Raw genomic sequence first — 23412 nt, 5'->3', positions numbered from 1 at the left:
TATTTATTTTTCTTTTTCTTTTCTGCATTTACAATAAACGTTGTTATCTTCATAACACAAGCAGTAAACAGGTTATATCGTTATCTTAAGTACTAGCACTAATCGCCTTTGACACGTGACACGTCGGTCGTCCGTACACATTACGTTTATGTTTTCTTTTAGAGCCTCAAACAGCTGATCCGATCCGATTTACTTCCGTGGCCGGAACTCTACAAACACGCCTTTCTCGCTTCGCATCCCGGCAAAACCTTTTGCAATCTTCAGCGGTACCTGTGTGTTGGGCGTGCGCTCAAACGAAAACGCCAGCAGCATGTAGTAAACGATGGCTTTCACCTCCATCAGGGCGAACCGAGATCCGATGCAGTTGCGTGGACCAATACCGAACGGCAGGTAAGCGCCAGGGTTGATTTTGTCGCGGTTTTCTTCATTGAAGCGCTCCGGGTCGAACTTGTTCGGGTTCGGGTAGTAACGAGGGTCGTGATGCAATCCGGAGATTGGCAGGAAAATCACGGTGCCCTTGTCGATGGTAAACTTAAGGCCTTCGCCATCATCCACAACGTAGTCCCGGATACACTCGCGATCGGTGGCCGGCGCCGGAGACCACATACGCAGCGCTTCCGACACGACCATATCCATGTAACGCATCTTGTTGACGGCATCGTACGTGAGCGGTCCGTCTCCGAGTGATTCTTTCGTTTCAAGAACCTCCTGATACAGCTTGTCCTGCACGTCCCGGTTAATGGTCAGCTCGTGCGACAGGAACGTCAGACACGTCGACACGGTATCGAACCCGGCGAGGAAAAAGATCAAGCACTGCGCCACCATTTCCATTTCCGTCATGTCAAGCCCCTTCTCACCGGTGTGCGTCTGGCCAACCTCAGACTCCAGGACGGTCGCGAAGCCGGTTGCCTGTTCGGCAGCCTCCTGCTGGTACTTGAGCGCACCCTTGCGGGCCTGCATCAGCAGGTTCACCATATCCGGACGCACGATCCCGTGTGCATCTCGCGTTCGCACCGTGTCGCGGATGATCTCCGTGAAGTAGTGGCTCTGCTCCCTGTCGAACACATCGATGCCGATCTTGGCCATCAACTTTGGCATCAGACGGAGTAGAAACACCTTTACCAGAACGCTCGTCCGATTGAATGCCATCATTTTCGTGCCGTTCGTGTAGAAATCGTTATCGGCGTTACGCAATGAGTCCACCTTGATGCCGAAGGCGCACGTCGCAATGACGTCGTTCGTGAATCGCGTGAAAACGTCCTTCATCTCATGCTCCTGTGGTCCACCCTTGTTTCGGACCTCGCCCTGATAGTACTTCACCATGTTCGTGCTACACTCGACGATCAGGTCGAACATCTGGCGCATTTTGCTACCGGTGAAAGCCGGACTAAGCGTAGCGCGCATATCGCGCCACTTCTGATCCTGCAGCGCGATCAACGTTTTACCGAACAGCGTAGTGGAGTTTGGATCGTCCGACGACCCGAACGCTTGCCGGTGGTTGACGAAGTAATCGAAGTCCTTTACCGTGATCCGCTTGATCAGCTCCGGATCGCGCACCACAAATACTGGCGTGATCGTGTCGAACATGCCAAACACCCTACACAAGAAGGAGAGGGACAAAGCACAGGTGAGCGTGGCCCATTTTACTACTTAACACAACCCGTTCGTTCACACTTACTTTACGGTCGGGAATTTATTGTATACATCCATGATAAAGTCATGGAACGAGGTCTTTTTCAACATAAGACGACGCGTGCTACCGAAGAGCGGCTCCACCGCCAACGACGGTATCGGCTTGTCGTGGAAGTATTTGTTGTTCTTCGTCAGGTAGTAATACACCGTGGCGAGGATCGCCAGGAACGGCAACAGGTACGTCAGATCAACCTCCATGTTGGGTCACGATGCAAAGCCGTGGATGTGACCAATTCAACTCGCAGTCCTACCGCAAAACGAACACGAACGCGAACTTCTGACGAAAACGGAGCTCCTATTGCGTTCCCAAATTAACCGCAACTGAAACCGGACCGCGTCAAGGCTGAACGTTTTATAGTGTGGAATTGTTCCGTCCGCTTGATGGTGTTGTGTTAATGATTTACCAAAACGATTAGATAAACGTTGGACGGCACTGGGGGAATGGTGGGGGACGGAATCCCCGGTCAGGTGGAAGCGTCTCACGGCGCGGGGGAGGCGCGGCCTAATGCGTGAGAGCGATGAGCAAAGAGTATGTAAAAAGCCAACAAGCTGGAGTCTGGGCAAAAAACGAGTTTGATTGGTTGACTGGCGGCGTGACGAATGAGTTTTCGAATCGCGTTCGCGTCTGAAATTGGCAACCTCATGCTGTGGTCGATGGAAGGTGCGTGTTGTTGTTTGAAGATGTCTACTTGCTATTTACGTCGCGATAGGACGCGATCTCCGGCCGGTGGGTGATATCACCTGGGGCATCATTAGAAGGGTGGAAAGGGCATAGCACCACTGGTCTGGTTATGGCCCAAAGATCAATGGGATCAGCATCGATTGATGATAGGACCATAATCCATTAGGCAACAAACGGCGGTTCATTCAACTCTAGTTTAAAAGTCTTTCGACTTTTAAGACTTAAGAATTCCTTTCAATTTGTACTGATAAACTGATTGAATGATTTGCAAGCATTCGGACATGATTCGTCATTACTTTTGTTCGACGGTTTTCGGTCTTCGCAACGTGTTCTCACTTTGCTTATCTATCGCCGATAGCATTGCGCCGTTGGATTGTTTTAAATTGTGCCAAAAAAGGGGGACCATGTTCGTTCTCAGCTGATAGACGCGACGTACGCCTTATATGGCCGTGATAAGTGTGGCACGGAAAAGATACACCTATGCTGTCTATCGGCCGGCAAAACACACCCTGCGGGACACGATGTTTGGCTTCGTTCGTTGTGTGTTGCATCAGATGTCTGTCCATTTCGCAAGATGCTCGTTTGCATTTCTAGTTTTGATGAAACTACTACTACAAAGTGATTTCTAACTCTAATTATGGTATATTCTGGTATAACTATTAATTATGGTATATTAATATTTTATTCGATCACAACACAATTTACATACTAACCTAGGGCCTGTCGGTGTAGCTTAGCTTTCCTCCTTTGATAAGATTAATGAAACTGCTGTGGATCTGCTGCAAATGTGGGAAAAAAACTTAATGAACACATTTGTGAAAGTTATATATTCTTTTGCCTCAACGTAAATATAAGCCCAACCATTTGCAGATTACCAACTAAAGGGTGGTCAGATGGCGGTACGTTCTAGAACCGCATTTCTCAATGTAACGCAAGCATAGCTTGGTGAGCTGTGGGATTAGTGGTTCCATCTTCTTTTTTCATGCATTTCTACTGTGCTGTACCAACAATGTGAGCTTCAAATTGATTTTGAGAACTTTCTCTGAATTATTTGAAGTACCTTGGATTCAGCTTTGATTGTCTTAGGCCACTATAAACCATTTACAAAGGTCTTAATTATCTTTTCACATTTCATTGCAACACTACTTATGCGTACTTTTTCGAGGTAAGTATTTATTCAACGTGGAGTCGAAGTATTTTAAACTCTTGCATTTTATTGTGATTTTTGACTACCAGTGTTAGGTCGCGCTCGTCGTCTCTGAATCATTCTGAGCATAGTAGCCCTTGAATACCGCGACTGCGTTCAAAAGTGACATTCAGTGCAAATAATTTGCAATTGCAACGTGTGCTTCTTAACGGGTAAAGTTCTGTCGCACAGCTTTATTTTTGTTGTACTTGTTTACTAAAGTTTTTTGTTATTTTTCAGTTATCTCCAGATTCTTTTTGAACAGACAGAAGCTCTGAGCTACGTTTGCCGATTATTTGAGGTGAGTAGCATAAGATGATACCAGCATACTTTCATTAATTTCTGGTTGTTCCAGGCTCACAATCCTGCTGGGAGCTAGTAATCAAAGTACACTACAAACAGCAGTGTGCAGCGCCCAATGTTCCCATTTCCCTCACTTTTCCTGAAAGCGATTGTCACACCGAAGACACCGGGCGGCCGAATCACATGAGTTTGTGTGTGGCCCAACAAAGTTATGCTCGCTGGGCCGGTGTGGTTGTGTGCGATCCGGACGATCGCAGAAACCATACCAATGCTGCCCATCACAGCAACCCACACACAAACAGGGCGGAGGTGGCCAGAAAGAGACGGCGCATTGTATGTATGCGTCACGACCGTGCGAACAAGGAAAGAACGCAACGGAAAGCGAGCATAGTTCCAAAGAGCATGATCTGCGCGGCGCAGTGTTGGTGTTATGTGGCGGTTCTGTGTTGGTGTGTACCGGGCAGGCCAAACTTCCAGCCAGAAGCACGAAGGCGACGAAGACATGGTGCGCGTAGGAAATGGCAAAAGGCAATCGCGGGACGCATCAACCGCTCCAACACTCCAACAGTTGAAACGAGTCCGTCCGCCGAGTTCCGCGTCGTGCCGCGTGCGCATCGAGTCTGATTTCGTCACGTCGGAGGTAGCGGGTTGTGGTGTGGACACAGTAGTGCAGCAAATAGATTAGCTTCCCGGAGAAGAAATCCAAGAACCCTGCGCCGTCTGGGCAGTCTAATCGGGGATCGAGTGTCTAGAAACCGTGTCCCAAGTGTGTGTCGGGTGTGGATGAACGACGAGAACCGATCCAGAGAACCGCGATCCGCGTTCACGATCTCGGCTGCATTCAGCATTTTGGCGGAAGTCATAAAGTCCACCTACGTGGTGCGGGTGGAGTTTCCAAACACGGTCTTCCGCCTACGGAACGGTCGTCCGTCAAAAACGCGTATGGTAACCTCGACCGCGCTTGGAAGTGCGTTTCGAAAGATTCAACGACCCCACCGCGGACCTGATCCTCGGTCGGAGATCAGCGTGCGCGCCCAGCATACGGGATTGGTTCGGGTGCGGCCCAAGTGCAATAATAGGTCGGCTCCGTATCAGCAGTGCGTAGCGTCCCCGTTTGAATCCAGCACGGCACGCGCGAAGTGCGGCTTATCTGCTCGTCGCAGGCAGTTACACTTCTCGCGGGAGTGATCGTTTGCCCAACGGCGCGAGGATCCTTTCCCTGCGTGCTAGTATGGTCCGGTCCGTGAAGTGCTGGTGCGCTACAAAAAACCGGGTTAGTGGAAGTTGAAGCCAGACAAAGAAGGTTAACTGACGCAGGCACGGCCAGAGTTCCATTATTTGGGCGAAGCAACCAACGTGGGTGGGTGATGCGTTTTTGGGCGATCGACGTCAAGCTGCAGTTTGTGCGTGTTCTGTGCTGGGCATTGTGCGTATTCGGTCCCCCCCCGCTGGTCCGCTGAAGTCTTGCTGCGTGGAGTCGTTTACGAGCTGCGCCATCGGAAAGTTGTATCGATTGATCGCGTTTGATCGTCCAAATCGGATCGCGCATTGTGTGCATACGTGTGCGCCGTTCGTCGTGTATTCGGGGTGTGTGCATTCCGGTCCCGAACCGGGCCTTTCGGTCATCCGGTCCCGAGCGAAGATCGCGATCTTCATTAACGGGATTTAATCGTCGGTGGCTCGAGTGCGAAAAAGTCCCTATCGGTGGGTTCTGATATCGAAGGGCAATTCCAGAGATCCGTCATCCAAGTCGTATTAGGAACCGTGGTAAGTGAAGATTTGGGTTAAGGAAAGCTTAGGAGACTTAGTAGCATCAGCATTACCACTACCATCATGGCGCGATGCGCTCGAATCGGCCGAAAAAAAAACAGAAGAAAACATCAGAAGCCGTCCGGGAGAAACCATGCGCGCGGCTTTGAACCGGTTTATGCAGAATCAACGGCGGTGATGGGATTGGCCCGCGGGGTTGTAGCCATCGTCTTGTCGCAGCACCACGACGGCAAACAAACCGTCCCGTGGCAAAAGGGCATCTAAAACAGTGCCACTCTCTTCTCCGACAAAGGGCCTCGGAATCTACCTGGGCGCCGGTTTGCCAATTCTGCCCGGCAAACGGGACGGGCAGCCGGGATTCTGGGCCAAATTATTGGTCAACAAAATGGGCAACAACACTCCGGTCCGCGCTTGTGTATGCGAAAAGCATCCAAACATGGCCGGCCGGTAGACAATTGCTTCTCACGGGTCCGGACATACCGCACCACGAGCCACCGGGTTGTTAAACTTCTAAGGCCCCGGCCAGCCAGCCACAGCGGAGAACTGTTATGTGCGAGACGAGAGGAATGCCTTTATGTACGCGAGCCCACCAGGTGCGGGGTGGTAAGCACCGGCAATCGTTGTTTCGTTTTATTAAACCCGCACCCGGCTGTCGGGAGCTGTGAGAGACCGTACTCCATTTGTCTAAGCCCACTGGGCCCGCATCTACACGCCTCACCTCGCCTAACGGGGAAAAGTTCGAGCGTGTTTCGAGCGTCTTTCCGGCCTGGCCCGCGGACCCGGCGGAGCATAAACAATCAACGGGCTACGCGCGGAATTAGCAGCGGCGTAAACGCGGAAACCAGGTCAATGAATGCGCGAGAGGCCAACGAAGTCGATTTGCGGCCCGTTCTGGTTGGGACCTGGGACATTCTGGTTAAACTGCCACCTGCGTACCCTGCAGGCTAGCCCTACCGAAGGTGACCGTTCTTCTCTCCCTTTCTCGGTCCCGTGCTCTCTCCGAAAGCCCCCCCCGGGGCTCAGTCGCCCAGTCGAAGTAAAAGTTTTTAATCATACGCCGGCCGATTGCGGGAAATTAAGACGATAGAATCTAACGGCCTCGCCTGTGCCGGGGGCGCCCGGTGGAATGTAAAGCGTAATGGAAATTAATGTCACTGCTGCTGTGGCCGGCTCTGGGTCACTCTGGACGGAGAGGGCGCTAATTAAATGGCACACCGGAGGACCGGCCTTCAACAAATTTCCGCGTACCTAATAAGGTCAGGCGCACAAGTGAGTGACTCGGGAGGCTGACTCTAACGGGTCCTGCGGTCGCACGGACGCGGTAAAACTCTCTCCTATCCATCAAGTGGATTGTCATCATCATCGCCTGCATCATCATCATCATCTCCGTGTGCCTCTTGACGTGTCACCCGGTCGCCTCTCACAGTATTGATCGTCGTGGTGGCCGTTAGTGGCTACTTAGAGCGCCATCACCGGTCGATCGGCACCACCGGGCCCCTTAGGACAAGGGGGCGGCTCGGGAGGTTCGCAGGAAGTCTTCATTGCCCTCGGGGCGCAATCGGTGCCATAAATGCTCACACATCGTGCCCCCCTCACGCTGGGTCATTAAACAGCAAAGCCTCCGCTCGGGGGGAAAAAGGTTGACCACTGTGTTTGGATCGGAGGTCGGAAAAAGTAATCCTACGGACCGCACAAAACCGCATACTGTGGAGCTTTCCCGCCATAAAGCCGCATTTGCAAGGCGCTTCGAGCCTCGCCAACTGTAAATTTGAGCCACTTTGAGGGATGGTGTTTTTTCGGTACTCGGCGCGCCCGTTTCTTGCCATTCAGATTATGGTTCCCCGCCGTGCCGACTTCGTACCACGGACCGAACTAGGCCACCTGGCGGAACCGGGTTTATGATGCGCGGAGCGAAAACAGACCCCGCTCGGCTGCCGTGAAAGGTGGCCGGGGATGATAAGGCTTGATTTACGTGCCGTGGGTGCACAATCCGCACCATCCTGGCCACCGGCACCGGTGGCTCACGATTTTCTCCCTTCGGCTCAAGAGAAATAGGAGAAACTGAAACCCGAAAGGAACCGTAACTTCTGCACTTCTTGTGAAGGTTGGTCGTTAAGTGCATTTGTGGCGGTTAATTGCCCGAGCTAGGGGACCCACTCAGGAGAGTCACGGCGAGGTGATTTGTTTGGCGAATTATTTATTATTACCCCATTCGTACACCTTCAACTGGCGGTCAACTAAATTACGTGCTTTTTAAGTGGCGTTCAGGGCGTTTACAATATGAAGTGGAGAAGCTAATAGAAGGTGGCCGTGTTGGTTCTTCGATCTTATCAATGGGGTTTTATACAGTTGTGCGTAGACCGTCTGAATGTATTACAGGAGTTTGTAATAGATAACTCCCAGCTGGTCTCACCAACTGCCCTAAAGCGCGTTCCTTACCGTAAAACCTTTCACTGTGATTTAGGAAAAAAAACTTTTATATACTCACTTTAACGGCACAACTGCATTACAGCTGACACTATTAGCACAACTTACTTAACTTAAAAGAAGAGTTCGCTCTAGTTATTGCAGGAGGTATTGCAGAATGTTTGGCAAAAACAAATTAAAGTGTATCATTTAAACCCGTTAATCGGCCCGCTAGATAGCCTAACCATTAATCTTAATATCCATCGCGCCATCACCGTTACCCCATTGTAAACGGAGCGGACAACAGAGTTTCGGGTTTTTGCAAACTCTACCACCCAATGTTTTGTCACCACTGCCGAAAAACGTGAAAAAACGAAGAAACACATCTGTCACCCGGCAGAAAGTTTAACAGTTTTCGCGCGCCACGCTGCGACACCCCCCCAAGGACGCCGCTTTTCTTTCGCCCCAATACTTTACCTAACCTGCTTATTGCGTTGGGACGCCAACCCAGCACGCGTACTACGCAAGAAACACGTTGTTGCGGTGACCGTTTTTTTTGTTGTGCCTCTTCGGACGCGCTTTTCAGGGCGTTTGGCGTTGCAGTGTGACGTTTCGCGCGTGCAGCCCAAATAAATTTCAAGGTTTCCCAGGGTGAGCGGGTGAGCAAGAGGGAGAGAGTTTTGCGTAATTGCAGTTTTGGGTGTTTTTGTTCACAGCAAAAGGGGGGGATCCCCGTTGTTGGGAAGTTGCTCCACCCCAGGTTGGCGGTTCCTTCTTGCGCGGTGTAGTCGTGAACTTGCCAAACACGATACAAAATTAGCCGAAAAACCGTCTTTTCGCGCCACGACGACGCACTGGCGACGACATTCTTCACGCCATTTACCCACCGGCCATTAGCGGGCAAGCAGATCGGATTTCAATGAGCCTCGATTTTTGCGCTCCCTTCAAAGAACTCGGTGGCGGCGGTGACGCATACCCGATTCTTGTGGCCCGATCGTATGTCGTGACGCATGGCTTGCCGTGACTCAATCGGGCTCCTCAACATTCACCCGGATGGCTGCGTGCCGGGGTCGCATTTTTGGGGGGCGCTCTACGCCTTTAATGGGGCGGCTGTGGTCGAACAACGTTTTCGTGGCTAAAATCCTTTCCGAATCTGGCGTAGTGAAAGTGAGCAGATAGAATCCCTGCCTCGGTTTTCTAACTATTCGGTACATTCTTCAGGGATCTTCTTGTTTTTTGTTTTGTTCCGACCTCTTGCCAACCGCAGTCCCCGCAACCCTGCACCCTGGTGGTGGCCTGCGAAAATCCTCTCCAAAAGCGGCTTACGCTTAAAAAGGAAAGGATGTTCACCCGGGCGGGAAGCCTATCGAGGGTGAAAAGGAAAAACCTCAAGCAAACTAAAACCGGCTTGGCCGAAGAATGGCGAAAAATGGTCACTCGAAAAAGGGGAAACAAAAACCCGCAGCCCGCGGAGTGAAATCTTTGGCCGCTCGCCGGGCCGGGTACCGTTACACGTAAGCTTCCCCCGGTCGGAGGCGAGCGGAGGCCGGCTTTCTGCTCCAGTCGTTTGGCGCGGCGGCTTGTCTTTACGGGGAAGGTTTTATACTTTTTCCCGGCCCGCACGTATCCGCCCGCCGGCAGCCGGTGTTTATGACCCGTGACGGCATAAACCCCCGGGGGGAGACGGGGGGCTTGGGGACAGCTCCGCACACGCGTGCGTGGCTTTTCCCGCACGCGGTCCTCGGTTCCAGCCGGGAGGCCGCGAAACCGAACCATAATCCATAAGGTGTAACGTTGTGAGTCTCGTTTCTTCTTCTGACCGCGTTCGTTGTGGTTGGCCATTTCCTCCCTCATTTGGCACCCGCTGATGTTCTGCTCAATTTCCGCTGTTCATTAGGGGCCGGCGATGAAAAGGGCGATGTAACGTGTGCCTCCAGAACGCCTACCAACCTGCCGCGAACTGAAACGAGAGAGCGCCCAAGAAGGTTCGTCGCTTACGCGCGCGTGGCAATCGTTCGCCCGTATGCCACGTTGCGCCGCGCACTCCGGAACCGAATGGGCGCGGGAGCAACGTCGAGGGCCGTCCTCGGGGCCATCGTTCTGAGCACTTACCACTCCACGGCAGCCCCCGGTGATGGTAACATTTTAGCCTTCAGCTGTTGGTTATGTTGTTGGAACAAACGAAAACGTTGCAACACGCAGCAGAACTCGAACCGACTCGCTTCTGGTGGCCACACCGGCTGGGCGGCCGGGTGAAACAGTTTCCTGTTATGGTTCAGCGACTCCAGCCGGGGAGGGCCACTGCCAGCCTTTGCTCTCGCGCTTGGTATTGAGTTTCGATTTGCGCTCTCTTTCGAAAAGGCCGGCCTTTGAAGAGTGAAACGGCCACCCCCGCCGTGGAGGTGGGCTCCTCCAGTTTCACTTGCAAAGGACGCCGAAAATGGAAAACCGAACCCGCCTCTCGCTAATAAGGCGCGGGTGTGGCGTTTTCCATTTTCTGCACTCAGTCGGATCCGTGTCATAAATGGCACCGGCTCTCGTACGGTGCAAAAGTGAATGATCGATGCATTTGTTGGGCCGCAAGTGGCCACGATGGCGGCGGGCGGTGGCGGTGGGCCCATTACAATCGATCATTATTCAGCACCATCCTTCCGGCCAGGCCCACCACCGCATGTAATGAAAATTGAAAACGAAATTGATGGCGTTTCGAAAGAAAAGCATCTCGCGCTGGAAAACGCACCCGACCGCGATTGGCGCGATTTCCGGCGGGCGAACCATTAATTGTGCCAATAATGTGAGTCAGTTTTTCGATGATCTCCTAGTGCCGTTTTTTCTCCTCTCTCGCCGCCACCGTTGCAGTCAGCTGTAATGTTGATCTTCGGAGTTTCGTAAATAAGTCTCTTGATTGCGATTTCGATTTTTCGTTCCTTCAGCCCGACGTTGGGTTGGGTGGGTCTCTGGGAGGCAGATGATTGATGGGATCTCTCATACATAGGCATTTTGGCGGCGTGGCGGCACTGTCCAAACATTCGGCCCGCAATTTTGGGGCCGCTGGGGCGCAGCTGACGTGAAATGCTGTGATCGATGCTGCGGCCGAAGCTGCCGCGATTTCTAGCTCAATGACCCCTGACGGAGGGAGGGTGGTGCCACCCGAAACTGGCAAGTGGTAGAAACTGGCCATGATTTAAACATGATCCCCCGAAAGAAAGGCCGCAGCGTGTTATCGTGGCGAATTGGCAAACAAAATTCCATTTTCTCATGTACTGCTTTCCGAGTTTACTTAAGTTACTTACGCCCCCCGCCCATTAAGCCTCGGGACCTCCGGTGTCTAAATGCAGCGAAATGCGAGGTTTAAGCAAATCTTTGTCTCCAGTGCGCTCCACTTTCGTGATAATTAATCCCTCACTCCGTTTGCTTTCTATTTCCGGTCCGGCCAGCAGGTGGCCAGCGGCGGCGTCGAGGACACACGGAAATGACCGCAGCCAACGTGCCCACGAATGTTGCACCGGTACGCGAAGCAGCAGCCAGCGAAGTAGCAAAAGTAGCGCCAGGTTACTAACAGCCACCACGATCCCCGGTCCCCATGGCGTCGTGCGGTGGCTCAAACACGGCGGTGGACCATTGGGTGGATGTTGGCGATCCGTCCGCCAATCATCTGACGAGTTCACAGGCAACAGCCAAAAGTGTAGCCGTCCGGCCGGATGATGACGATGGGACCCTGGCGAGGCCACCGAAGGTGTCAGATGAGTGCGAAACGGGCCGGCCGACGGACCGATCGACCGATCGAGGGCCGCCAGTGATGGGTAACGGCCACGTGGTTAGCCGACTGTCCGGTGGCGGCGGTAGGAGTGCCGAGGAGCGCGCCGAAGTGGCCCGTAGTCTACTGTACGAGCAGAACATGTGCACGTTCGAGAACTTTTGCGAACGCCGGAACAGCCAGCAACGGTTGGGGCAGGCTGACCAGGAGACCGAGGAGCACAGATCCGACCGGCAGGACGCACAGGACGCATCCGATGGGCTGGGAAACTTTTGTACGCTGCGGAGGATGCGGCGCCAGCAGGAGCCGGTCGCTGCCGGCGGCTACTGGACGCTGAAGCGCAAAAAGCTACAGCTGAACCGAAAGTTTGTCGAAAGCTTCCTGGAGGACCCGAACGCGCAGGTGGCCGACTATCTGTCGGAGTTGGACGCGTACCTGGACGAGATCGATGACGTTGCGGAGGAGGAGGACGACGAGAGTGACGGTTGTTCCACGGGTGTATCGGAGGCGCCCGAAGACGAGGAACCGAGCGTGGTCCGTGACAGTGAAGAAGTGGCCGGTCAGGATGAAAGTTTACAGTATTATCAGACTCGTGGTGCCGACGACAGTGCAGTGCAGCCCGACGCTGGTGGCACCACCGGCGATCGCGTCGTGTTCGGTGATATTAAACACTTCTGTACGCTGCCGAAACAGAAGCGGTCGCAGGTGCTGAGCGCGTTCAAGAGGGGTGCCTCGCTGCGCAGGACATTCGTGGCCCCAACCAGTGACAGTGTGGTCCCGGTCCGGAAGGAGCCGGACATCGTGCCGGAGGAGCAAAGTGAAGCCGTAGCTGGTAAGTTCCGCATTTCGTAGATTAACAACATGTTTAGAGTTTTTTTTAGTTTTGTCACCCGCATTCGGACTTGGCGCACGCCGCTTATAAGGACAAAGGTCGCTGCGCATATTGGTGTTTTTTCGCACTATGTCGATGGGATCTAGATGCGTGTGGCTTCCAATGACTGTTCTAAACATTTTAGACGTGCAATTCATTGTCTTGAAGCGATTTTGTCAGACCAAAGAAGGCTTTGAATCGAACAAACAAGTCGTGGATCAGAAACACTGTTGGTTGACACCTGTGAAGCTCCTCGAAATGGAACCGGTGGCCGTAGAACAAGCCGACCAAGAGCTGTCCGATCTGCAGGCGGAACTCGAAGACCACCGGCTGTCCATCGCCGAAAGCGACACCATTCTGGCTGCACTCGAGGCAAAGGTGACGGAGCAACGTCAGCAGCACCAAGTTCCGCTCCGATTCGAGCAGTTCCGAACGTTCTGCCACGGCGTGATACAAAAGTGTGAAACGGCGACGGCCAAGATGCGGTTCGAGACCCGATCGCTGGCCCGACAGAACACCCACTTCCGACCGTTGATCGAACGGAAGCGTGAAGCCGTCGGCAGTGATGCACTTCGTGTGCACTTGGAAAGTTTTGAGCTCGAGCGGCTCGCCGGTGAGCGAGAACTACGGAAGGCCTTGGCCACCGACCGCGAACTGCGGATGCTCGGGGCGGTGGTGAAACGTGAAACGTTGCAGGATCAGGTGGCCCTCTTCGACGCCACGCAGCAGCACATCCGAGCGCAGCAGGCCGTCGATAGCGAGCTGGCATTGCTGCAAGAGTGGCACACGAAAATCGAGCAGACCGAGCGGGAGATTGCTCAACTCGAACAGGAGAACGAGAGATTGCGCCAGGAATTGCACAGCCTGCTCCAACGGGTATCGGGTACTGGCGTAGAGCTATCCCGGGAACCCACCTTGGAACGCCGCATTAAGGAAGCGATCTTGCAAAGAGTCGTCGCGTCGTATGGTATAACCGGCCCGTAAATTGATAGATAATTCGGTTAAACCCAATTGACCCAAATTAATCGTCGTCGAGCCGAGCGGGCGACAGCGGGAGCCACACATAATTCAATAAAAATGAGCATTCATCAGTCTCACGAGCTTCGCATAATGGGCACACGGCAATACTAATGGTGTTGGGTCCCCTTCAGCGAGCATGCAAAATGCGAGCCAACGCGCGTGCCAGCGACCCACACGAAAATTCCCGAAGTCCGCGCGTCCCCAAGCTAATATTTAATCTTTGAACTTTGAGAGTCAACACACAACGCGACCGCGACACTTATCTGGCGACCCAGTGTGGGGGTCCCAACGAGGCGTGCGAGTTGATTCTATTAGCTGTCATCCGCTGGCATCGTGCCGGGTCGGGTTGGGGCCGAGACATGTGGTATGTAACGCGCGGTTTGGCGCGGATCTTGATCTTGCGCCAAGAACCGCCTTTATTGGCGGTAGGCCGGCGATCCGGCTCTAATGTGAACGACATTTTGTTCGAGGTCTCTGAGCCCTGAGTTCGTGGCACGGAACCACGGCTCGGCGCAGAAACAATGGTGTGTACCGTTGCGCTTGCAAATGAGTCACGGCTGACGATCGCCGAGCGCACCGCCCCGAGCACCGTTACAACTGTTTGCGTAAATGTCAATTTTGTTGGCACGAGCGCTCGAAATGGGACGGAATGCTTTCGGGACGGTCGGTCGGGCAAATAGCAACATCGAAATGGCCACCGCAGCTGTACGGAACAATAGTAGAGGTGTAGCGATGAGGCAAACTTCTTCATTCCGACGATCGTTGCAAGAAGATACTGGGCCCGTATCTGATCGCCGTACCGTTGATCGGTGATGGCTTTGCCCCGCAGCAGTATCGAGCAGGTCTTTTGATGAGATTGACGCGGGTCTCTTGTGCGTCATATCCGTATCAGTAACTCTAGGTACCGCTGGTTACATAATCGAGCAAGCCGACTAGCTGACGATGCTGATAGGCAGGGTGCGGAATCAGGCCGCTAATTGAACCGCCTCTTGACTGAACGAGTGATCCGCGCTGAGTGGTTTGACTCGCTTCCGGGGCTCACTTGGCGCTAACACTTGCGGTGCGCGTTGGAATATAACTTGGTAGCACCCTGATACTCGCCTCGATGGAGAACGTTTGAGAATGGAATAAGGCAGCCAGTTTGGATAAATGCATTTTTATTACTTCGATTCGTGCCTGGTAGAGGCCAAGATAAAACTTGAGTGAGTGGTGCGATCAGGGACCTCAACCAGACAGCAGACTTCTTGGTCTAAACTCGATCTGAATACCCTTTTCCAGTCCAAGCCCCATGAATCCCTTGGCCAACGGTGGTGGAACCTGTGTTTCGGCGCATCGTTCGAACGAAAACTCCAACAGCAGATGGTAGATGATGGCCTTTACCTCCATCAGCGCGAACCGCGAGCCGATACAGTTACGTGGCCCAATCCCGAATGGCAGATAGGTGCCGGGTATAATGTTGTCCCTAGCCGTTTCCCCGAAACGCTCCGGATCGAACCGGTCCGGATCGGGATAGTAGCGCGGGTCGTGGTGGATGCCACTGATTGGAATGAACACGACCGTCCCCTTGTCGATGGTGAACTCGGTACCGTCGTCGCCGATGGACAACACGTAGTCCCGCGTGCAAAGTCGATCGACAAACGGGGCCGACGACCACTTGCGAAGCGACTCCGACACCACCATGTCCATGTATTTCATGCGCTGCAGGACATCGTAGGTGAGCGGCTTACCGTTGAGAGACTGGCGGGTAGCTAGGGCTTCGGCGTGAAGCTTCTCCTGCACGCCCGGGTTCAGAGCTAGCTCGTACGAAAGAAACGCCAGGCTGGCGGAGACTCCATCGAATCCGGCCAGGAAGAAGATTAAACACTGGGCCACCAGCTCCATGTCGCTGATCGGTCGGCGGTCGCCGATGTCCGTGCGGCCCACTTCTGACTCCTGCACTGTGGCGAACCCCTCATCGCTTCGGTCTTCTTCCTGCTGCTCGCCGTGCTTCAGCGTTCCCTGTTGGGCGCGCATCAGCAGGTGAACCATATCCGGTCGCACGATCCCATCCGCCTTCCGACGACGTACCGTTTCCTGGATGATGCTCCCGAAGAACCGGGTTTGCTGGCGGTCGAACAGATCCACCTCCAGTCGTTCCATCAGCCAGGGGACCATGCTGTAGCCGATCGCCTTCACGATCACTCCGATGCGGTTGAAGTTGACCAACTGTTTGCCGTTGGCGAAGAATGCATTGCTGGCGTCGCGGAACGAGTCCACCTTCAGCCCAAACGCACACGTCGCTATGACGTCGTTGGCAAAGCGCGCAAACACTTCCTTCATCTCATACACCCGGCCGGCATCGCTGGATTGCTGCCGAAAGTGCTGCACCATCTGCACGCTGCATTCGGTGATGAGGTCGAACATCTGGCGCATCTTGGTCCCGGTGAAGGCCGGACTGAGCGTGGCCCGCATCTGGCGCCACTGGCCGTCGGTGAGCGCGAACAGTGTTTTCGCAAACAAGGCGTCCGAGTCGGGGTCCGTGTTGCGCCCGAACATGGGCCGGTGGTTCACGAAATGGTCAAAGTCCTTGATGGCGATCCGCTTGATTAGCTCCGGATCGCGCACCACAAACACCGGCGTCCGGAAGTCGAACATCCCGAACACTCTGGCCAGAACAGGAGCAGAGGCAGATAATCGAACGGGTCCTGTTCTGTTCTAACTCGTTTCTCGTTCTTACTTACTTCTCCTGTGGGAACCGGTCGTAGATGGAGCGTATGAATTCGGTCGAGGACACTTGCTTGAGCAGCAACTGGCGCACGTTGCCAAACAGTGGCTCGGGTGCTAGGTGCGGAATCGGTTTGCCATCGAAGTACCGGTTGTTCCTCGTGAGGTACGCGTACACCCGATACACCAGCAGGACCCCGACGGTCGAAAGTAGGAACCAAAGCTCCATCGTCATTGCACCGGGCTCCTTCACTACAAGACTCCTTAATTTCCGGACCTGAGCTGGAATGAAACAAAATGGAAATGAATCTTCGTGTTGAAACGGGGGCAATGGCCACTGTACACCACCTAGAATAGACAACCCGAATTTTTTGTCTGGACGCTCGGGAAACTCTCTTAACAGTTAAACATTGACTGTCCGATGAGAGCCACTAAAGATCATCCTTTTGCGCCCCAGAAGTTCCAGATTTAAAGATTTAGTCATCCGTAAAACGAAAAGGAAGGTAGTTTCGTTTGCAAAAAAGACATTTTATTCCAGATTGCTTAAGCAGGATACAGGCACCGAACGGCGACTTGCTACTTTCTAGCGACCAGTCTCAGATAGACTCCGCTTTCGGCCTTCAGCGTGGTGAATCCTTTGGCAAGCCGCATCGGGACCGGTGTTCGGTCGGTGCGCTCAAACCGAAAGCTCAGCAGCAGCTGGTAGACGATGGCCTTCACCTCCATCAGTGCGAACCGCGAGCCGATACAGTTGCGTGGCCCAATACCGAACGGCAGGTACGCCCCCGGGTGGATCTGGTGCCGGTTCTCCTCACTGAACCGTTCCGGATCGAAGCGATCCGGGTCGGGATAGTACCGCGGGTCATGCTGCAACCCGGCGACGGGGATTGACACGTTGGCACCCTTCGGTATGGTGATCGCGGGCTGATCTCCTTCGGCCGGCAGGACATACTCGCGCGAACACAGCCGATCGGTGGCCGGCGACGGTGGCCACTTGCGCAGCGTCTCCGACACCACCATGTCCATGAAGCGCATCCGCTGGAGGGCATCGTACGTGAGCGACTGTCCGTCGAGGGCTTCGTGCGTGCGGAGAATCTCCTCGTACAGCCGGTCCTGCAGATCCGGGGCGATGGCCAGCTCGTACACGAGGAACGTCAAGCACGTCGCGGTCGTGTCGAACCCGGCGACGAAGAAAATCAAACACTGCGCCACCATCTCTACCTCGGTGAGTGCGGCGGGTGCTTTGCCGTGGCCGACGGCCGACTCACGGGCCGTGGCGAATCCCTCCGGTTCTTCGTGCTCCGGCTCCGGCTGGTGGCGGAGCGTGCCCTTGCCGGCCTGCATCAGCAGGTGCACCATGTCCGGCCGGACGATTCCGTGCCGTTCGCGGGCCGCCACCGATTGGCGGAGCGCGTCCGTGAAGAATGCGACGTGCTGGCGGTCGAAAAGGTCCACCTGCAGGCGGGCCATCAGAGAGGGGAACACCTGGTAGGCCATCATCTTGAGGAAGACTTGCGGTCGGCTGAAGTTGGTGATATCTTTGCCGTAGCGGAAGAACTCGTTCTGTTCGTCACGGAACGAGTCCACCTGAATGCCGAAGGCGCACGTCGCAATCACGTCGTTCGTGAAGCGCACGAACACGTCCTTCAACTCGTACTCCTGGGCACCGCTGGCAACCTGCTGGCGGTAGTGCTGCACCATGCTGGTGCTACACTCGACGATCAGCTCGAACATCTGGCGCATCTTGCTGCCGGTGAACGCCGGGCTGAGCGTAGCGCGCATATCGCGCCACCGCTGGTCCGTCAGCGCGATCAGGATTTTCTGGAGCATCACGGGTGACGATGGGTTGTCGTTGTCGGTGTGAAAAATTGGCCGATGGTTGACGAAGTGATCGAAGTCCTTCACGGTGATCCGCTTGACCAGTTCCGGATCCCGGATGACGAACAGCGGGGTCAGCATCTCGAACATACCGAACACCCTGCGGACGATCAGAGATATGTCAGTCTCAGAGATAAGACGCCAGAGCTTCAATCAATCACCGTCTGCTTACCTTGCCCCGGGGAACCGTTCGTAGTTCCGGCGGATAAAGTCTTGGAACGAGACGCGCTTCAGCATCAGGCTTCGGGAGCTCCCGAACAGTGGCTCCACCGGCAGGCACGGAATGGCGTAGCTCCCGAAGAACCCATTGTTGCGGGTCAGGTACATGTACAGTGCCACCAGCACCGACACCAGCGGAATAACGTAAAGGAAGTTCAGCTCCATCGCGTGGTCTGAAAGATGTGTCACAAATTGGACGTCCACAGGATCAGCACTTCGAAGCGACGTCCCGTTAATTGGAAGCGAATGGGTTAATTAAACCGACGCCGACCCGTCGGGGACAGGTTCTATAACTCGCGCAAGGCGATAACGTTACTCGTAAAGCTATCCGCAAACAGCGAAAGATTGTGCGCGTATGTATAGAGTTCCATATCTACCGGGGGGGTTTATCATCGAAAGTGTCCCTCAACAGACCCCACCCTATTAAAGTGCCCGATTAATCAACCCACAAGACCACCTCCCGCTGATCAGAAACGCGCGCGATCGGGCATGATGAGTTGCGGTTTCGTTGTTAATTGGGTGGATTGTTCCATTGTTTCGCCCAGTGCTGATGAAAGATGACCCCCCCGGGTGCGGCCGAAGGCTATAATTAGCTCTATTCCTTCTGTTTTTATTTTTCGCACAGAATACCCAGTGATCTGTTGTCCGGTTCGGTTCGGTTCAGCTTCGCCCAGACGCCATGCTGTCGACGGCGCGTCTTATCGCATATCTTATCGCGCATCGTTCTTTTCCGCTTCGATTGATTCATCCTCGTGGATATGGAATTCGATTTTCGGGACCACAAAAGAGGCATTGACATTTATTATCGCTTTATTTGTTCAACTCCGGTCGGTCACTACTACACTAGCCCGCACTACTCGGCATTCGGCTGGGCCCTCGGTTTCAAGTGGATCCAATTGCCCTTCTCGGTCGCTAGCATGGCCGGATGATTTTTCAGCTTCAGCGGCACCTGCGAACGGGCGCAGCGCTCGAACGAGAAGCTCTTCAGCATGTGGTAGAGAATCGATTTCACCTCCATCAACGCGAACCGCGAGCCGATACAATTCCGCGGCCCAATCCCGAACGGCAGGTACGACCCGGGCACAATGTCACCGCGGTTCTCCTCGCTGAACCGCTCCGGATCGAAGCGGGTCGGGTTGGGGAAGTACCGCGGATCAAAGTGCAGGCCAGCGACCGGTATGAAGATGGTACGTCCCGCCTCGATCGGGAAGCGCAACCCAGCGCCGTCGTCGAATGTGTAGTCCCGGGTACAGTACCGCTCGACCGCCGGTGCCGGTGGCCAGATACGGAGCGACTCCGAGACCACCATGTCCATGTAACGCATCGACTGCACCGCATCGTACGTGAGCGGCCGCCCGCCGAGTGCCGCTTCCGTCTCGAGAATCTCCCGGTAGAGGCGCTCCTGCACGTCCGGGTTCACCATCAGCTCGTAGCACGTGAACCCGAGCGTCGTCGATACCGTATCGAAGCCGGCGAGGAAGAACAGGAAACACTGGGCCACCAGCTCCTTGTCCGTCCAGTGGCGCGTGCTAACGCTCTTGCCCACGCTCGACTCCTCGACGGTCGCGAACCCCGCATCATCACCCTTCGTCGCTTCCGGCTCGTCGGCGCCGTGGCGTAGCGCTCCCTTCTTCACCTGCATCAGCATCTGGATCATGTCGTTCCGCACGATGCCCTGCTCGTCGCGCACCCGCATATTGTCCAGGATCATGGCGCTAAAGTACCGGCTCATCCGCACGTCCATCATCTCGATCTTCAGCTTCATCGCCAGCTTCGGTGCCGTCATGAACAGCAGAAACTTGAGCCCGGCCCAGAAGTTGGTAAAATCGAGCAGCTTCTTGCCGCTCACGTAGAACATGTTCTCCGGGTCGGTGAATGAGTTCACCTCGATCCCAAACGCGACCGTTGCGATCACGTCGTTGGCGAAGCGCGAAAAAATATCCTTCATCTCGTACTCCTGGCTGGCGCCGGGTTGGCCCGTTTCCTTCACAAAGTGCTCCACCATACCCTGGCCGGCCTGGGACACGAGCGCGAACATCTGGCGCATCTTGGCCCCGGTGAACGCCGGGCTGAGCGTGGCCCGCATATCCCGCCACTTCTGGCCGCGCATCATGAACAGCGAGTTCAGGAACATCATCTCGGACCGCGCATAGTCTCGCTCGTCCTTCAGCAGTGGCGTGTGGTCGCTGAAATGGTCAAAGTCCTTCACGCCGATCTGCTTCACGCACTCGAGATCGCGCACCAGCAGATTCGGGGTCATCATATCGAACGCACCCATCAGCCTTCGGGAGGGGAGGGAGACGGAGAACCAACTAGAGTGAGGACTTCGTGGGGCTGACGCTGACAACAACAACTTACTTCGCATCCGGAAACGTGTTGTACAGCGCTTGGATGTGCTCGATCATGTTGCGCGTCCGGAAGAGCATCGGCGCGGAACTGCCGAGCAGGAAGGTGGGCTTCAGGTGCGGGTACGGTTTGTCGTTAAAGTACGCGTGTCTCCGGCGCACGTAATGATACACTAGCGCCACGATGGCGAGCAGCGCCGCCACCGTCACCAGATCGAGCGCCATCGCCGGCGGTTGTTGTGGGGCAACTGAAAGCAAACCGCGGCGGCGGAGATTGATTCTTCCTCTCGCCACACAATGCGAAAAGCACGCACACTCGGACGAAAGGACACTGGCGAGACTAAGGGGCGATAAGGGGCGCGTTGTAAACAAACCGACGTCCCACACGGAAGTGCGCAGATTACGCTTATCGGGCGCGGACACTCGAGACAGAGAATTCCCGCCGGTTGCCGGTTCCCTTTCCTTTGCTTCACTGCCCACTGTGTGGACTACTCGAGCGATACGATCCGGATCCGGATCCGGTTCCGTTGACGAGATTAACTTTTGCGACTGCGCGCCCCCAACTGAAGCTAGTGATTCCACTCGACCCACCCTCGGTTGGATGTCCTATTAATACACCTATCACATGCTCCAGACTATCAACGGATCGATTATTGCCATTCGTCACACAAATACAGACACAAACCGAGAGCGCCGAGCCCGGGCGGGGCGTTGTACGCAACAGGCGATGATCTCATTGTTGGACCAACATTCGCAAAGTCCACAAATCGGTTTCTATTGACCATTTTGGGGATTTTGGCGAATGTCTTGGGGCCGCTACGGGGGGGTGGTCACCATTTATTTGTCAATTCCCTCCCATCACACATGCTCCTCATGCTTACCGTGGAACGCGAGGAACGCTGCTGCTGCTGCGCGATGATGATGATGTGCGACCGCTTCGGGGAAGCAACGGTCAAAAACTAAACATCGGGGCCGGTTTTCGGTGTCCATTCCGGCGGCCTGCATAGCACACCACCAGCAAACATGTGGCGTGTGCGCGTTTGCGTCGGCGTTAATGTTGCGTATTGATGTGTGACCTTGGAGACCGTCGTGGCGTCGCGGCCGACGACCGGTAATTTTCGGGGTAGCGACGACGATGATATGATTTGAATATGCCGCTGTGAGTTAGCATTTATGGTGGCGTCTAAAACATTCTGGTTCGAGCCAGATATTCAGAGACCCCAACCTGATTGGTACATATGCCGACGTAGTTGGAACGAGTTGGATAATTATTCTACGCCCGGTAAACGCAAACCGCACATCGGGAATTAAAGAAGGGCCAGCTGTTTGTGGATATTACGTGTGTGGGTTCTTTTATTTTTATTTTTTCAAAACTCCTAATATGGTGATAAAGATACTCCTTCAGAAGTTGGCTAATAAGATCCTCTTTCTTCGTCTTCACGACGCTCGGGACTGGAACTCAAGCCATACGCCATGCTCGGTGGCAAACTGTGTGGCCGACTTTTTGAACTGCAAAGGAATCTGCGTCCTGGCACACGGAACCACCCGGAACTGCTTCAGCAGATAGTACAGGACGGCCTTGACTTCCATCAGCGCGAATCGGGATCCTGTGGGAGCGATTAAAAACAAAGGATACGAACCCTTTCGGTACATAAAGCCTAGCCTCGGTTCGTCACAGGTCTACATACCGATGCAGTTCCGGGGTCCAATACCGAAAGGTATGTAGGTGCCGGGCTGGATGTTTTTGCGGTTCTCCTCGCTGAACCGCTCCGGATCGAATCGCTCCGGATCGGTGTAGTACTTCGGATCGAAGTGCATACCGATGATGGAGATGAGCAGCACCATACCCTTTTCGATGGTGAATTTGGTCCCATCGCCATCCTCGTACTTGTAGTCTCGCACACACTCCCGGTTCACCATCACACCGATGGGCCACTTGCGCAGCGTCTCCGACACAACCATGTCCAGGTACCGCAGGGATTGTAGTTTTTCGTAGGAAATGTCCTCACCTTCGTCGCCCAGCGATGATTCCGCTTCGCGCAGCTCGACAAATAGCTTCTGCTGGATGTCCTCGGCGATCGCCAGCTCGTACAGAGCGAACGACATGGTCCAGGAGATGGTTTCGTAGCCGGCTACGAAGAAAAGAAAGGCCTGCGCCACTAGCTCGCTGTCGGTCCAGCGGCGATCGTGCGTCCGGCGGCCAATCTGCGACTCCTCGACCGTCGCAAACCCTTCCGCCGCCACCTGCGGCTCGTCCGCTTGCTGGTGCTTGAGGCTGCCCTTTTTCGCCTGCATCAGCAGCTCGATCATGTCCGGCCGGAAGATCTGCTGTTCGTCGCGTACGCGCATCGTCTCCGTGATGGTCCCGCGGAAGAACCGATCTTCCTCCTTCGACAGGAAGTCGATCTTCAGCCGCGCCATCAGCTTCGGGCAGACAGAAATGCCGAGTAGCTTCAGCGCCTTCCACACATTTTTCTGGTTCGCGATCGAGCGGCCCATGCTGATGAACTCGTTCTGCGGATCACGGAACGAGTCCACCTTGATGCCGAACGCGGCCGTCCCGATGACGTCATTAGCGAA

The 23412-nt window shown here is 54.5% G+C and overlaps 5 protein-coding genes across 5 annotated transcripts in view; 1 reads left to right on the top strand and 4 right to left on the bottom strand.

Moving 5' to 3' along the window:
* Nucleotides 1-67: 67 nt before the first annotated feature.
* Nucleotides 68-1992, bottom strand: LOC131215434 (probable cytochrome P450 9f2). The gene is made up of 2 exons (XM_058209823.1): nucleotides 1679-1992; nucleotides 68-1597 (listed from the first exon to the last, which is right to left on the bottom strand). The coding sequence occupies exons 1-2, from the start codon at nucleotides 1888-1890 to the stop codon at nucleotides 190-192; spliced, it is 1620 nt and encodes a 539-aa protein (XP_058065806.1). The 5' UTR covers nucleotides 1891-1992; the 3' UTR covers nucleotides 68-189.
* Nucleotides 1993-12925: 10933 nt separating this feature from the next.
* LOC131215106 (uncharacterized) lies at nucleotides 12926-13651 on the top strand. The gene has a single exon (XM_058209485.1). The coding sequence runs from the start codon at nucleotides 12926-12928 to the stop codon at nucleotides 13649-13651; it is 726 nt and encodes a 241-aa protein (XP_058065468.1).
* A 1260-nt stretch (nucleotides 13652-14911) lies between these two features.
* On the bottom strand, nucleotides 14912-16625 carry LOC131215105 (probable cytochrome P450 9f2). Its single transcript, XM_058209484.1, has 2 exons — nucleotides 16408-16625; nucleotides 14912-16331 (listed from the first exon to the last, which is right to left on the bottom strand). The coding sequence occupies exons 1-2, from the start codon at nucleotides 16623-16625 to the stop codon at nucleotides 14912-14914; spliced, it is 1638 nt and encodes a 545-aa protein (XP_058065467.1).
* Nucleotides 16626-16951: 326 nt separating this feature from the next.
* On the bottom strand, nucleotides 16952-18666 carry LOC131207818 (probable cytochrome P450 9f2). Its single transcript, XM_058200486.1, has 2 exons — nucleotides 18441-18666; nucleotides 16952-18368 (listed from the first exon to the last, which is right to left on the bottom strand). The coding sequence occupies exons 1-2, from the start codon at nucleotides 18650-18652 to the stop codon at nucleotides 16967-16969; spliced, it is 1614 nt and encodes a 537-aa protein (XP_058056469.1). The 5' UTR covers nucleotides 18653-18666; the 3' UTR covers nucleotides 16952-16966.
* A 448-nt stretch (nucleotides 18667-19114) lies between these two features.
* LOC131215104 (uncharacterized) overlaps nucleotides 19115-23412 on the bottom strand; it is a 5172-nt gene continuing 874 nt past the window's right edge. The window contains exons 3-6 of the mRNA XM_058209483.1: nucleotides 22521-23370; nucleotides 22279-22439; nucleotides 20846-21381; nucleotides 19115-20769 (exon numbers count right to left, since the gene is read on the bottom strand). Coding sequence (XP_058065466.1) covers nucleotides 19341-20769; nucleotides 20846-21381; nucleotides 22279-22439; nucleotides 22521-23370 — 2976 coding nt within the window. The 3' untranslated portion in view covers nucleotides 19115-19340. The remainder of the gene's footprint in view (nucleotides 20770-20845; nucleotides 21382-22278; nucleotides 22440-22520; nucleotides 23371-23412) is intronic.

This window comes from Anopheles bellator, chromosome 1 (genome assembly GCF_943735745.2).
Source record: "Anopheles bellator chromosome 1, idAnoBellAS_SP24_06.2, whole genome shotgun sequence".
NCBI classification, from domain to species: Eukaryota; Metazoa; Arthropoda; class Insecta; order Diptera; family Culicidae; genus Anopheles; species Anopheles bellator.
The sequence above is the reverse complement of the archived record's forward strand: the minus strand, read 5'-3'. Positions and strand labels throughout refer to the sequence as shown.

What these genes read in the sequence shown, in the direction of transcription:
- LOC131215434 (XM_058209823.1), bottom strand. Translation starts at nt 1,890, where the DNA reads ATGGAGGTTGATCTGACGTACCTGTTGCCGTTCCTGGCGATCCTCGCC. An exon ending in AATAAATTCCCGACCGTAAA is followed by an intron (nt 1,598 to 1,678) that starts GTAAGTGTGAAC and finishes CTTCTTGTGTAG; the next exon opens with GGTGTTTGGCATGTTCGACA.
- LOC131215106 (XM_058209485.1), top strand. Translation starts at nt 12,926, where the DNA reads ATGGAACCGGTGGCCGTAGAACAAGCCGACCAAGAGCTGTCCGATCTG.
- LOC131215105 (XM_058209484.1), bottom strand. Translation starts at nt 16,625, where the DNA reads ATGACGATGGAGCTTTGGTTCCTACTTTCGACCGTCGGGGTCCTGCTG. An exon ending in GACCGGTTCCCACAGGAGAA is followed by an intron (nt 16,332 to 16,407) that starts GTAAGTAAGAAC and finishes TGTTCTGGCCAG; the next exon opens with AGTGTTCGGGATGTTCGACT.
- LOC131207818 (XM_058200486.1), bottom strand. Translation starts at nt 18,652, where the DNA reads ATGGAGCTGAACTTCCTTTACGTTATTCCGCTGGTGTCGGTGCTGGTG. An exon ending in GAACGGTTCCCCGGGGCAAG is followed by an intron (nt 18,369 to 18,440) that starts GTAAGCAGACGG and finishes GATCGTCCGCAG; the next exon opens with GGTGTTCGGTATGTTCGAGA.